Source organism: Salmo salar, chromosome 05 (genome assembly GCF_965601325.2).
Source record: "Salmo salar chromosome 05, fSalSal1, whole genome shotgun sequence".
Classification (NCBI taxonomy): Eukaryota; Metazoa; Chordata; class Actinopteri; order Salmoniformes; family Salmonidae; genus Salmo; species Salmo salar.
The window spans coordinates 43,802,343-43,818,304 of record NC_138295.1 but is presented as its reverse complement, the minus strand read 5'-3'; the positions used below and the strand labels follow the sequence as shown (position 1 = coordinate 43,818,304).

Genomic DNA, 15,962 nt, shown 5'->3' with positions numbered 1-15,962 from the left:
GAAGCTGTATACAGGGGGTAAAGGTTAGTCGAGATCATTTGTAAAGTGACTATGCATAGATAATAAAAATTGATGAATAAAATAGAAAGGGTATTTTCTCCAAACGATTTCCGAGGGAGTGCGCACATGCGGCTATTCTGTGTTGAGTGGTTAACAAAGGAACAGGTCCTCCTAAATGCTTAATTTAGAGTTATTTATGCAACTTTAGTTGTGATACAAACATTGGGCTATACTGTATGTTTTGATTTTAATACATTCTAAGGCTGCATGATGCGACTCCAATGATGTTTTGAAAAATGTTTCTTGCACAGGCTGCACACACCTCATCACTCTCTAATTCACAATTTTACAATTTTACAATTTTACAATGCCTCGAATTTCCCGGTTGCAACCCCCTTGTGTGGGGTAATGCCCCCCCCCCCCCCAAAAAAAATCACTGGCCGCAACCGTTGTGCCCTTGGGCGGAAAATAATAATTCCCTTCTCCCGGCTGCGTGCTACGAAGCAACTCTCACTCACATTGCTCTTTCAGAAATCTTAATTCTTATTAGCCAATGCCCGTCACCTGATCGTGTCCTTCTCAAAGGCATCTCAGCTCCGAAGTACGCTACTAGTGAAGACAAACACATCTGGGATGTAACTGCGCGCATCCTTCTTATCGAATTCCAAGGCGCATATTGAAGATGTTAGAAGAACTGTCCACATTTATTTTTCATCAGCCAACAAGATAAGTAGGCCTAATGAACAGCAAAAGCACTAGCCTATGTAAATCTACTATCCCCCATAGTACTAAAGTTGACCTGTTCTATTAGTATTCTACATAGTGTGGGACAGTTGTGGGATGCGATAGATCCCGAATTAATACAACCACTCGATTTAAAAAATATTTTAAAAGCAATAAGGTCATGCAAGAGATCAGAATGTTTAGCTTAAAATGTTGATAAACTATTAGCATATTTCTTCACATTATAAGCGCAACAATGCGCACACGGCATTAGTCTATAAGTGCAAATGTATGGTATTAAGAAAATGGTGTCGACAGAGAGGGCTGCCTCGCTTCTAGTCCTTAGGAAACTTTGCAGTATTTTTTGTTTTTTCATGTATTATTTCTTACATTGTTAGCCCCGAAAATCTTATGTGCTATTACATACAGAACTATTGGATATCAGAGCAACTTACCAGCACTACGACCAGCAATACGACTTTCTTGAAGCAGATCCTTTTTCTGAACCACCCATGGCATTTAAACTGTTTCCAGAGGCTGACCCAAAATAACGCTGCCAGTGAAGAGGAAGACGGAGCGGTCTTCTGGTTAGACTTTGGAGGTGCGCACACCACCCACCGCTTCTGAGTATATTACTCGCCAATGTCCAGTCTCTAGATAACAAGGTCGATGAAATCAGGGCAAGGGTTGCTTTCCAGAGAGACATCAGGGATTGTAACATACAATGTTTCACGAAAACATGTCTTTCTCGGGATATGTTTTCGGAGTCGGTACAGCCACCTGGATTCTTTGTGCGTCACGCTGACAGGAATAAACATCTCTCCGAGAAGAAGAAGGGCTGGGGTGTATGTTTCATGATTAACAACTCATGGTGTAATTGTAACAATATAAAGGAATTCAAGTCCTTTTGTTCACCTGAGCTAGAATTCCTCACAATCAAATGCCAACCGTATAATCTCCCAAGGGAATTCTCTTTGGTTATTGTCACAGCCGTGTATATCCCCCCTGAAGCCGATACCACGACAGCCCTCAAGGAACTTCACTGGACTTTATGCAAACTGGAAACCATGTATCCTGAGGCTGCATTTATTGTAGCTGGGGATTTTAACAAAGCAAATTTGAGAACAAGGCTACCTATAATATATCAGTATATTGACAAATAGCACTCGCGCTGGAAAAACACTGGATCACTGCTACTCTAACTTCCCGCCCTCCTTTCAGCAAATCTGACCACGAATCCAATTTGGTCCTCCCTTCCTATAGGCAGAAATTCAAACAGGAAGTACCCATGCTAAGAACTATTCAACGCTGGTCTGACCAATCGGAATCCACACTTCAAGATTGTTTGATCACATGGACTGGGATATGTTCCGGGTATCTTCAGAGAATAATATTGATGTATACGCTGATTCGGTGAGTGAATTTATAAGGAAGTGTATAGGAGATGTTGTACCCACTGACTATTAAAACCTACCTTAACCAGAAACCGTGGATAGATGGCCTAGAAGGCCAGCGTCCCGGAGTCGCCTCTTCACTGTTGACGTTGAGACTGGTGTTTTGCGGGTACTATTTAATGAAGCTGCCAGTTGAGGACTTGTGAGGCATCTGTTTCTCAAACTAGACACTCTAATGTACTTGTCCCCTTGCTCAGTTGTGCACCGGGGCCTCTCACATCACACTGCCCTATCCCATCTGGACAAGAGGAATATCTATGTAAGAATGCTGTACATTGACTATAGCTCAGTATTGAACACCATAGTACCCTTCAAGCTCATCATTAAGCTTGAGGCACTGGGTCTCAATCCCGCCCTGTGCAATTGTGTTCTGGACTTCCTGACGGGCCGCCCCCAGGTGGTGAAGGTAGGAAACAACATCTCCACTTCGCTGATCCTCAACACAGGGGCCCCACAAGGGTGCGTGCTCAACCCCCTCCTGTACTCCCTGTTCACCCATGAATGCATGGCCATGCACGCCTCCAACTCAATCATCAAGTTTGCAGACGACACAACCATAGTAGGCTTGATTACCAACAACAACGAGACAGCCTACAGGGAGGAGGTGAGGGCTCTCAAAGTGTGGTGTCAGGAAAACATCCTCTCACTCAACATCAACAAAACAAAGGAGCTGATCGTGGACTTCAGGAAACAGCAGAGGGAGCACCCCCTATCCACATTGAAGGGACAGCAGTGGAGAAGGTAGAACGTTTTAAGTTCCTCGGCGTACACATTACAGAGAAACTGAAATGGTCCACCCACACAGACAGTGTGGTGAAGAAGGCGCAAGAGCGACTCTTCAACCTCAGGAGGCTGAATACATTTGGCTTGTCACCTAAAACCCTCACAAACCTTTACAGATGTATAATTCGGAGCATCCTGAAGGGATGTATCACCACCTGGTATGTCAACTGCACCGCTCACAACCGCAGGGCTCTCCAGAGGGTGGTTCGATCTGCACAACACATCACCGGGGGCAAACTACCTGCCCTCCAGGACAGCTACAGCACCCAATGTCACAGGAAGGCCAACAAGATCATCAAGAACAACAACCACCCGAGCCACTGCCTGTTCACCCCGCTACCATTCAAAAGGCGAGGTCAGTACAGGTGCATCAAAGCTGGGACCGAGAGACTGAAAAACAGCTTCTATCTCAAGGCCATCAGACTGTTAAACAGCCATCACTAACACAGAGAGGCTGCTGCCTACATACAGACTTAAAATCATTGGCCACTTTAGTAAATGGAACACTAGTCACTTTAATAATGCCACTTTAATGATGTTTACATATCTTGCATTACTCATCTCATATGTTTATACTGTATTTTATACTATCTATTGCATCTTGCCTATGATGTTTTGTCATTGCTCATCCATATATTTATATATTCCTTTACTTAGATTTGTGTGTATTAGGTAGTTGTTGTGGAATTGTTAGATTACTTGCTGCACTGTCAGAACTAGAAGCACAAGCATTTCGCTACACTCGCAATGACATCTGCTAACCATGTCTATGTGACCAACAAGATTTGATTTGATGTTCCAAAATGCAATCAATTAGAGGGAAAACACCATTCTCAAAAGTGACCGCAAATGCTATTATGCATGTAATGCTTTATTATAAAGTTGCATTTGAAACTCAACCGCCACCTATGTATGCCAGTTAGGCTCTACACCGGTTCTAAAGCGATTAATGTGCTTAATTTTAAGAAGTTATTTGGCCACTTTAGTTGTGATACGAACCTTATCAAAAGATGTAGGCCTATAGGCTAGGCTATGTGAGGTGTCAGACTATGATGTGGAAAAAAAGGCATCCACTGTTTCTTACCTTACTGCAAACAAGCTGGGCATCATTCACAAGTGATCATACTGTATATCATTCACAAGTGATAGGTTAATGTTGTCACCCATCAGACTATTCGTGATTTAATCCTGTCTTTACATATACAAAATAATATACAGTACCAGTCAAAAATTTGGACACACCTACTCATTCAAGGGTTTTCTTTATTTTTTACTATCTTCTACATTGTAAAATACTATAAACTATAAAATAACACATATGGAATCATGTAGTAACCAAAAAAGTGTTAAATAAATCAAAATATTTTTTATATTTTAGATTCTTCAAAGTAGACACCCTTTGCCTTGATCACAGCTTTGCACACTCTTGGCATTCTCTCAACCAGCTTCACCTGGAATGCTTTTCCAACAGTCTGAAAGGAGTTTTTACATATGCTGAGCACTTGTTGGCTTCTTTTCCTTCACTCTGCGGTCCAACTCATCCCAAACCATCTCAATTGGGTTGAGGTCGGGTGATTGTGGAGGCCAGGTAATCTGATGCAGCACTCCATCACTCTCCTTCTTGGTCAAATAGCCCTTACACAGCCTGGAGTTGTGTTGGGTCATTGTCCTGTTGAAAAGCAAATGATTGTCCCACTAAGCGCAAACAAGATGGGATGGCGTATCACTGCAGAATGCTGTGGTAGTGTCACGACTTCTGCCAAAGTCGATGCTGCTCCTTGTTCAGGTGGTGCTCGGCGGTCGACGTCACCGGTCTTCTAGCCATCATTGATCCATTTTTCATTTTCCATTGGTTTTGTCTTGTCTTCCTACACACCTGGTTCCAATCCCGTTAATTTCATGCTGTGTATTTAACCCTCTGTTTCCCCTCATGTCTTTGTCGGAGATTGTTTGTGATTATGTGTTCGTAATTTTGTATAGGTGTGCGACGGGTATGTTCACCCATGTTTATTTTATGTACATTGGTTTTGGAGTTTGTTTTAATATATTAAACTACTCCAGTTACACCAAGTTGGTAAGTTGGTTTCTCCTGCACCTGACTTCCCTGCCACCGACACACACGACAATGACAGCTAGCCATGCTGGTTAAGTGTGCCTTGAAATGTAATAAATCACTGATAGTGTCACCAGCAAAGCACTCCCACACCATCTCACCTCCTCCTCCATGCTTCACGGTGGGAACCACACATGCAGAGATCATCTGTTCACCTACTCTGCGTCTCACAAAGACATGGCGGTTGGAACTAAAAATCTCAAATTTGGACTCATCAGACCAAAGGACAGATTTCCACTAGTTTAATGTCTATTGCTCATATTTCTTGGCCCAAGCAAGTCTCTTCCCTTTCTTATTGGTAACCTTTAGTAGTGTTTTCTTTTCAGCAATTTGACCATGAAGGCCTGATTCACACAGTCTCCTCTGAACAGTTGATGTTGAGATGTGTCTGATACTTGAACTCTGTGAAGCATTTATTTGGACTGCCATCTGAAGTCCAGTTATTCTAAGTAACTTTTTCTCTTCAGCAGAGGTAACTCTGGGTCTTTCTTTCCTGTGGCGGTCCTCATGAGAGCCGGTTTCATCATAGCACCTGATGGTTTAAGCGACTGCACTTGAAGATTTGGTTGAGAGAATTCCAAGAGTGTGCAAAACTGTCATCAAGGCAAAGGGTGGCTACTTTGAAGAATCTCAAATCTAAAATATTTTTAGATTTTTTTTAACAAATATGATCCCATTTGTGTTATTTCATAGTTTTGCTGACTTCACCATTATTCTACAATGTAGAATAGTAAAAATAAAGAAAAACCCTTGAATGAGTAGGTGTGTCCAAACTTTTGACTGGTACTGTATATGTGATATTAGTTTTGAATGAGAATGGACCATTATCATGCACCTGTCTCAGAACAGGGGCAGGGGGAAAATAATACTTAAATAGCAAATAGAGGGCGCATTTCCTATGGTTCATTTTCATGCCAGCCAGGTTGGCTACACTGCTATTGTAAAGTGAAGCAATGTGCTTAATATTAGGAAAGTTGAGAAATAAATATCGTAGGACTAGCATGTAGAAAGCTGATGGGATCCTCTTTTTAATAGAAGCATTCAAACCTCTGTTTTCTCACACAATCACACAATTCCTATAGAAATGTTGCGCAACATGAGCTCATGAGCTCTCATGAAGTGTTTGGTTTGATTTTCGACTACATTTGCATTTATGTCAGAGTGATTAGAGGGACAATACAGTGCTGAGTACCAGGCAGTTAGCAAGTTTTGTAGGCTACTAATGACCATCAGCAGCATCCGAGCTTGGAGAAGACCAGTTACCGTGACTAAAAGGTCACATGGAATTTGACTGCGGTCATGACTCGTGACTGCCGGTGTGGCGGTAATATGGTCACTGTAACAGGCCTAAGTAGTTCTCTAAAACTCCCCAGTCCTATTAAATCACACAGTTGTTTTTGCCTCCAGACAGCATTGATCGAGCAGTGGACGCCTCACTGCTTCTTTTAATCATTCACATTCCTCCATTCAAAGGGAAGGGGTATAAACAGACAAAACAAACGAAGAGGAAAGTGCGTGTTTGAGTGCCTATCTGTATTCATCATGAAGCTGCATCCTTTCATCCAGGGCCGTGATTCATCCCTCCTTTTATCCTTCCCCCAGTTCATGGCTATTTGTGCTGATGTCTTAGTGGTATAGAGAGATGGGTATCATGTACATCACATACTGCATGTTCTGCACTGTACAGAAACTAACAGGACTATGTCTCTGTTGTGTTATTGTGTTCACAGGCAGCAGAGAAGCCCAAGCCCAGAAGTACACCTCTCAGGTAAGTGCCAGATCTTGTTGAACTGGTGGCTTTGTGTTGAGTCGTCTCTGTGAGGCATATTGTATTGGATGACATCCTGTTCTTTGCATAAGCTGTTGCAAGTGATCAGTTCTGCACACATATCTGTAATCAGTAACTGTTTATATCACACTTCTGTCATTGCAAACAAGCTGTGATTGTCTCAGATCATTGCTCCGTATAGTTTAATTACATGTATCTTTCTCTGGTGTGTTGTAATTGTGAAAATACATGATTTAGAGTGCGTGAAAATGTGTATTTTCAGCATAATGAAATTACTACACTGTAGAATTTAACAGAGAGAGAGAGAAACAGGCATGGGCTAAGTATAGAAATGTATAATTGCCTGCTGTATACACACACAACTATGGAATGTGATCTAAGGATATGTGGCTGTTGTTCATAAATAATAATTGTATAAAAAAAGGAGCACAGACGATGTACTAAATTGAAATACTGCCAGCATTTATTTTAGAGGTTTAGATATTATATGACCGCAGGCCTGAAGCAGTTTTTCTCCCCTGTGTGGAGCAGAGCGGAGCAGGTAGAGTAGACACCTTTCCTGGGCGTGCCAGTATGAGTGCATTAATATGCATTTCACAGTAGATGTATGGGTGTTCTATCATCTCTAATCATGGGAGTATTATGGCTGCTGTGTGAATGGGCTCATTAAGAAAGGCAGAGTGAAACATGGCCTGCAGCTCTTTCTCAAAAAGGGACTCTGGGACTGGAGATGCTGCGAGCACTCCCCCGGCCATGCCCCTCCCTGGAACACCACACAGTGTACTCATACACACTCATCCCTCTCACACAAGCCAGCTCACACAGGCCCCTACTAGTACAACACACAATCCCCAAGTACCACACACAGCTCCCCCTACCGCACACAGTCCCTTAGTACCATGTAATAGCCCCCCATGACCACTTATAAACCCCCACTACATCATGTTCATAAAATCCCCAATCACTGTACAGCCCCCTACTACCTTATAACAGCTCTCAGGGTACAGCAAATCATTGATCAAATTGGTTTTAGAAAAGGGAGATTAACCACTGAGAAAATGTTATGACTCTCAGAAAGCATTTTAAGATAACAATTTTTTCGTAAAATGTTCCTTGCCGTGCTTTTTGACATAGAGAAGGCCTTTTGTTAAAACAATACAATCATCCGGAGCTTCCTTACACAGCGGGAAAATAAACATAAAGTTTGTTTCATTATTCTCCACCCCCTTCAGACCTGAGGCCCGGGATCCCACAAGCTGCCGTCCTGTCCACTCCTGTTTTTAATCTACATCTCTGATATTTATTACCCTTCCCTACAGTTGGAAATGTGTCCCAATTCAGTTGATGACCTATGCTATTGGACATCATCCATGCACTCACAAAAAGCAGCTAAGAAGCTCCAGACCTGTATAAACAAAATTGAAAAATGGCCCAAAACCTGGCATATCTAACTAGACCCAACAACAACACAATATGCCCTCTTTAGTAAAATAAACAGTTAAACAATCTGAACTGCCACTCACACTGACACCGTATGGACAACATCTGAAGATTGAGAAGACAGCTACATTCCTGGTGGTCGCTTTCCAGCATGACATGAAGTGGACAATTCGCATTGCAACCATTGAAACAGCGGGGGGGGGGGAATAATCAACCACCTGAATGCCCTGAAAGCCCTGTGGGGGAAGAGTACCAAAGCAGCGCCAATAACTGTATTGAAAGTGTACCAAAGCTACAACAGGCCTGTCTTCGAGTACTCTTCCCTCGCCTGGAAAACCACATCAACACAACAGAAACACAAGCTACAAATAATCCAGAACACAGCAATAAGAGCAGCCTACCGCCTCCCTAAATACATCCATGTCACCTACTTTCACGAAATCTCTGGTCTGAAAGCAATGAACGAGCACCTGGACCTGTTGGGACAGAAATACATTCACTAAGCAAAAGACAACCCATCACTGAAGAAAACAATAGAATAAGCAATACACTACCAAGACACTCCTCTCTCCACCATATTGACCACTACCTAACCCAAACCCTACCCCCTACCCTAAACCAGGTTGGAATCTAAACCTCAGCCTCCTTCCCTTAACCGGGTCTGTATTGAAACCCCAACACTACCTCCCTCCATGCAACCCCAAGAAAAGCCACTAAACAAGTCTTAAACTTCAACTGAACCCAATGGGCTGTGGTCAATAACAAGTATATAAAAAAAATACATAAAACATAGTTCAAATTCTACAGTAACATTCATGAGAGTATCCAGGCCCCCATCAAGGGGAACAAGTATAAGCTATTTAAAGAGGTGAGCATGGCAATATTTTCCGCAGCCAACATATATTGATAGTGGGGTTATAGTGGTGGTGGTGGTTAGAGATTTGTGACTAGCTAATGAACATTGATTTCTGGTGCAGCTCTGACGCAGAGGTCACATGCTGCGAGGAAAATATGCTAACTTTACTCATACTCTGTTCTCCCTCTCGTCTTTGATTCAGTGTGTGTGTGTGAACATAGCCTCTCTTCTCCATATTGGCACAGATGTAAAGATCTTGACTTTTCAATGTGTGACATCAAAGTGGAGTGTTTTTAATAGATACATACTTTAATAGCCATGCAGTTCAAATATTTATCTCTCACTCTGAACACACTGAATGACTGTGACTATATTTGGGGAAAGTCTTTTGGCAGATGCTGCTTTAGGGAAAACTATTTCTACTATTGTTGTTGTTGTTGCTGTGCTATCTGACAAGACTTCCATTGTGCTCCACTGCCATACGCTTCCTTGCCCCGTTGCCAGGGGGCACAGGGGGGCAGTGCCCCAGCCGAGGAATGTGCCCATTAAAATCTCGCCCACAGATGAGTCCTGGGCTGAGGGCTCCTTTCCGCCCGTCACCCATAGTGGCTGTGCCAACTCTCAGGGTGGACCAGCTGGCATGGCCGTGGCCACACATGGGTGTGGTGATCCCTGGGGACCCCTGGGCCCATATTAATAAATGTCTCAGAGTAGGAATGTTGATATAGGATCAGTTTTGACATTTAGATCACAATTAATAAGATTATATGGACAGGTGGGACCTGATTCTAGCTCAACATTCCTACTCTGAGATACTTAGTGAATACAGGCCCTGATGTCAGGTCACTACTCTCAGTAGTACAGAGTGTAGGAGACAGGAAACACTAGACACAGGCTCCGGATAGTACAGAGCCCTGGGGGGTCATTGAAAGCAGCCAGCACAGCAAATTTACATCATCATATGTGACATATCACCATGCATTGTTAAAAGCTGCTTCTTCCTTATTTAGACGTATGTGACGGTACTCTGTAAACGTGATTCGCTTTGGAAGTGCTATTGACATCTGGTGAGGAAGAATTAGCAGCGATTCAAACCTGCAGCGTGATGCATAACCCTACCCTGTTTACAGTGTAAATACACTAGGGAGTGGAACCGCCTTTAATAGTGCAAGTATAGTTCTGTACACCTAATTTATCTCAAGTCGATATATAACTAGAACTTGGATTAGGGCTGTGGTTTGTAATTATTTTGTTACTAACTAGAGCTAATGAAAGGGGGGACATAGATGTATTCAGGTGCTTTGCTTCAGACCTGTAGTTCTAGGTTTAAACTATTTATATACACAAGTAATAGCCTTTGGAATCTATCAGCCAGTCACCTCCCCTGATTGGGAATAGGATATTCCAGTATAGGATCAGGGCTGGTTCCATCCAGATATCCATGTTGACTGTGATCCCACTGTGCTGTAACCAATGAGAGACATTCACAACTAGTGCTAGCAAGCCTCTGATGAATGTGGGCACCAGAAAATGAATTTTAAAAATACCCACAACACTCAATAGTTGTCGGTTTGATTTAGAGGCCTGTTTTGCTTAAGGACACAAGGTTTATTTGTGTTTATTTCTTCTGTTGTTCAGATTCTACTTGACTTCACTTGCAATACTTTAGCGTTCTTAACAGTTCCTCTAATGCTGGACGTTCTGGGCTTTGTGTTATTAGCGACGGGACTGAAGGTCAGCAACACATCCAGTTTGTTCTCTGTGACTGTGTCAGATAGCATCTATAATGAACAAAAATATAAATGCCACATGCAACAATTTCAACGATTTTACTGAGTTACAGTTCATATATACGGAAATCAGCAAATTGAAATAAATTCATTAGACCCTAATTAATCGATTTCACATGACTGAGCAGGGGCGCAGCCATGGGTTGGCCTGGGAGGGCTTCGGTCCACCCACTTGGAAGCCAGGCCCACCCACTGGGGAGCCAGGGCCAGCCAAACAGAATTCGTTTTTCCCCACAAAAGGGCTTTATTACAGACAGAAATACTCCTCAGTTTCATCAGCTGTCCGGGTGGCTGGTCTCAGACAATCCCGCAGGTGAAGAAGCCGGATGTGGAGGAGGTCCTGGGCTGGCATGGTTACACGTGGTCTGCGGTTGTGAAGCCGGTTGGACGTACTGCCAAATTCTATTAAAAAAAACGTTGGAGGCGGCTTATGGTAGAGAAATGAACGTTTAATTCTCTGGCAACAGCTCTGGGGGTCATTCCTGCAGTCAGCATGCCAATAGCACACTCCCTCAAAACTGGAGACATCTATGGCATTGTGTTGTATGACAAAACTGTACAAAGATCATGCTGTTTAATCAGCTTCTTGATATGCCACACCTGTCAAGTGGATGGATTATATTGGCAAAGGAGTATTGCTCATTAACAGGGATGTAAACAAATTGTGCAAAACAATTGAGAGAAATAAGCTTTTTGTGCATATAGAACATTCTGGGCTCTTTTTTTTCAGCTCATGAAACATGGGACCAACAGTTTACATGTTGCGTTTATATATATTTTTTGTATAAATACCATGAATCTGTCATAGCCTCAAACCGCAGCTAAATCTGTATGACCCTAGATAATAGCCATTTGGCTGTCGGCGGCAACCATAATATCGACAACACAGTAAACAATTGAGGTGGCAGTGTCCATATTACATCTCATGGATTGGTTAATTTCATTCTGTGTCATGTTTGGATTCGTCTTAGAGATGGGACAGTTTATTTATGGATCCTATTAGAATCTTTGGAAGTTGCCTCGCCCCAAATCGGAGGTCATGAAAGTAAATGTTCTGAAGGTGAGAAAATGTGTGTATTGAGTCTAGCTGGGCGGCAGGGCCCCAGCCATCGCCGGCACCAATCTGTATGACCAGTCAAGCAGCAAATCCATCACCGCCTCCTCAGGCAGGGAGCACAGAAAAGCAGTGAGAGAAAAATATGCTTTTTTTCCTATCTATCTGCAAGGCCCTGTTTTCTCTGCTATCATTACTCATCTTTCTCCACCTCACAATATGACTCTATGTATCATATCAGTATTGTGTCATTATCGAAGTCGGTCATCCCTAACAATGTTCATTGTGTTACTGATAAAATTACCAAATACCCTTTTCGTATCAAAAGGCTCCAGAAATGGCCATTTTTGTGGCTTTTTTGTAGTACAAAGAAAATGTAGTAGACAAACATTTTGACATCCATTGGAAGTAAAACAAAAGCTGAGATTTTTTTTACATTTAACTAGGCAAGTCAGTTAAGAAATTCTTATTTACAACGACAGCCTAGGAACACTGCCTTGTTCAGGGGCAGAACGACATATTTTTACCTTGTCAGCTCAGGGATTCGATCTAGCACTCTAACCACTAGGCTACCTGCTGCCCCTTAGATTTAACTCTAAGATGAATGGCAAGGAGACAGAATAAAACATTTCAGGAAACCTGCTCTGTGTGAATAATCGAGCAATGAAAATGCATGTTTCAATAATGTTTTTAATGACAACGTTCACTGGGTGGAGCCAAGAAAACTCATCTGAATAAAAAGTGCGTTTTCGTTTTACAGTGGCATTATTATTTTTTACACATTGGTTTTGATTGAATAAATGTCTAGGGCTGAGATAAGGTGCCTTCAGAAAGTATTCAGACCCCTTGAATTTTTCCACATTTTGTTACGTTACAGCCTTATTCTAAAATTAATTACATTTAGTTTTTTTCCCTCATCAATCTACATACAATACCCCATAATGTCAAAGCAAAAACAGGTTTTAAACATTTTGGCAAATTTATTGAAAATATAAAACTGAAATATTAAATTTGCACCCTTTACTCAGTACTTTGTTGATGCACCTTTTGCAGTAATTAGAGCATCAAGTCTTCTTGGGTAGCGAAATGCTTGTGTTCTTAGCTCCAACAGTGCAGTAGTATCTAGCAATTCACAACAATACACACACATCTTAAAGTAAAATAATTGAATTAAGAAATATATAAATATAAGATTGAGCAATGTCAGAGTGGCTTTGACAAAAATAGAGTAGAATATAATTCAGTATATGCATATGTGATGAGTTAAGCAGGTTGTAAACATTATTTAAACATTATTAAAGTGGCCAGTGATTCCAAGTCTATATATATATATATATAGGGCAGCAGCCTCTAAGGTGCAGGGTTGCGTAACCGGGTGGATGCCGGCTAGTGATGGCTATTTAACAGTCTGATGGCCTTGAGATAGAATCTGTTTTTCAGTCTCTCGGTCCCAGCTTTGATGCACCTGCACTGACCTCGCCTTCTGGATGATAACAGGGTGAACAGACCATAGCCCGGGTGGTTGATGTCCTTGAGGATCTTTTTGTCCTTCCTGTGTGATATCGGCTACTGAAGAGGTACTGTTGTGCCTTCTTCACCACACTGTCTAACCATTTCAGATCGTGAGTGATGTGTACGTCGAGGAACTTGAAGCTTTCCACCTTCTCCACTGTGGTCCCATCAATATGGATGGGGGCGTGCTCCCTCTGCTGTTTCCTGAAGTCCACAATCAGCTCCTTTGTTTTGTTGACGTTGAGTGTGAGGTTATTTTCCTGGCACCACTCTCCCAGGGCCCTCAGCTCCTCTATGTAGGCTGTATTGTTGGTAATCAGGCCTACTACTGTTGTGTCATCTGCAAACTTGATGATTGAGTTGGAGGCGTGCGTGGCCATGCAGTCATGGGTGAACAGGGAGTACAGGAGGGGCCCCCTGTTTTTGTGGATCAGCGAAGTGGAGATGTTGTTTCCTACCTTCACCACCTGGGGGGCGGCCCATCAGGAAGTCCAGGACCCAGTTGCACAGGGTGGGGTTCAGACCCAGGGCCCCAATCTTAATGATGAGCTTAGAGGGTACTATGGTGTTCAATGCTGAGCTATCGTCAATGAACAGCATTCTTACATAGGTATTCCTTTTGTCCAGATGGGATAGGGCAATGTGCAGTGCAATGGCGATTGCATCGTCTGTGGATCTATTGGGGCGGTCAGCAAATTGAAGTGGGTCTATGGTATCAGGTAAAGTAGAGGTGATATGATCCTTAACTAGCCTCTCAAAGCACTTCATGATTAACACGCTAAAATGTCTTACTCATGTCGGCCATGGAGAAGGAGAGCCCACAGTCATTGGTAGCGGGCTGCGTCGGTGGCACTGTGTTATTCTCAAAGCGGGCGAGAAGGTGTTTAGCTTGTCCGGAAGCAAGACGACAGTGTCCGCAACATGACTGGTTTTCACTTTGTAGTCCATGATTGTCTGTAGACCCTGCCACGTACGTCTCGTGTCTGAGCTGTTGAATTGCGACTCCACTTTGTCTCTTTACTGATGTTTTGCCTGTTTGATTGCCTTATGGAGGGAATAAGTACATGTTTGTATTCGGCTAAATTCCCAGTCACCTTGCCATGGTTAAATGCGGTGATTCGCACTTTCAGTTTTGCGCGAATGCTGTTATCTATCCACAGTTTCTGGTATGAGTAGGTTTTAATAGTCACAGTGGGTACAACATCTCCTATACACTTGCTGATGAACTCAGTCACCTTATCTGTTTATTTGTCAATGTTATTCTCAGAGGCTACCCGGAACATATCCCAGTCCGTGTGATCAAAGCAATCTTGAAGCATGGATTCTGATTGGTCAGTCCAGTGTTGAATAGATCTTAGCACGGGTACTTCCTATTTGAGTTTCTGCCTATATGAAGGGAGGAGCAAAATGGAGTCAGACTGAATGATCAGACTTGCCGAAGGGAGAGCGGGGGAGGGCCTTGTGGGCATTTCGAAAAGTTGATTAGCAGTGATCCAATGTTTTTCCAGTGCGAGTACTACAGTCAATTTGTTGGTAGAACTTCGGTAGTGTTTTCCTCAAATTTGCTTTGTTAAAATCCCCAGCTACAATAAATGTGGCCTAGGGATATGTGGTTTCCAGTTTGCATAAAGTCCAGTGTAGTTCTTTGAGGGCTGTCGTGGTATCTTTATCTTTCTTATCTTTGTTCCAGAACTCCAATTTGAGCAGCAGCAGCTGAAAAATGAGCTCCTACAAATATTGAAATTTACATGGTTTTTAGAGTGAAGTACATCGGAAAAAAGCAAAAGAAAACTGCAAGACTGAAGAGGAGAAAAAACAAGCAACAAACAAAGAAGATAGGCTTTTGAAAAATAACTATTTTTCATAAAATTGTAGTTATCTTAGCTAGCTGAATTGTTTACCAGTTGCTAAGCAGTTGCTAGGGACTCTTTTGGAAGAAGCTAGCTAGCTAACGAAGAACAACAAAGAACATCTAGTTAACAGAAGAAAAGAAAGAGAAAATCAGGACAGAAGAAAAAGGATATCAAAGTGAAACAGTTCTCTAAAGACACAAGAGACAATAATACAAGAAACAACACTTCTGTAGCTTGTCAACTATGTGTCTGTCTATCCCTGTTCTTTCCCCTCTGCACAGGCCATACAAACGCTTCACACCGCGTGGCCGCTGCCATTCTAACCTGGTGGTCCCAGCGCGCACGACCCACGTGGAGTTCCAGGTCTCCGGCAGCCTCTGGAACTGCCGGTCTGCAGCCAACAAGGCTGAGTTCATCTCAGCCTATGCTACCCTCCAGTCCCTAGACTTCCTGGCGCTGACGGAAACATGGATCACCACAGATAACACTGCTACTCCTACTGCTCTCTCTTCGTCTGCCCACGTGTTCTCGCATACCCCTAGAGCATCGAGCCAGCGGGGTGGTGGCACTGGAATCCTCATCTCTCCCAAGTGGA

General features: G+C 42.7%; 1 protein-coding gene across 2 annotated transcripts in view; it reads left to right on the top strand.

Moving 5' to 3' along the window:
* LOC106604958 (AF4/FMR2 family member 2) overlaps positions 1-15,962 on the top strand; it is a 179,281-nt gene that overhangs the window by 118,956 nt on the left and 44,363 nt on the right. For both annotated transcript variants that reach the window (XM_014200135.3, XM_082975226.1), the window contains one exon: positions 6,804-6,841. In XM_014200135.3, the coding sequence (XP_014055610.3) occupies positions 6,804-6,841 (38 nt within the window). The remainder of the gene's footprint in view (positions 1-6,803; positions 6,842-15,962) is intronic.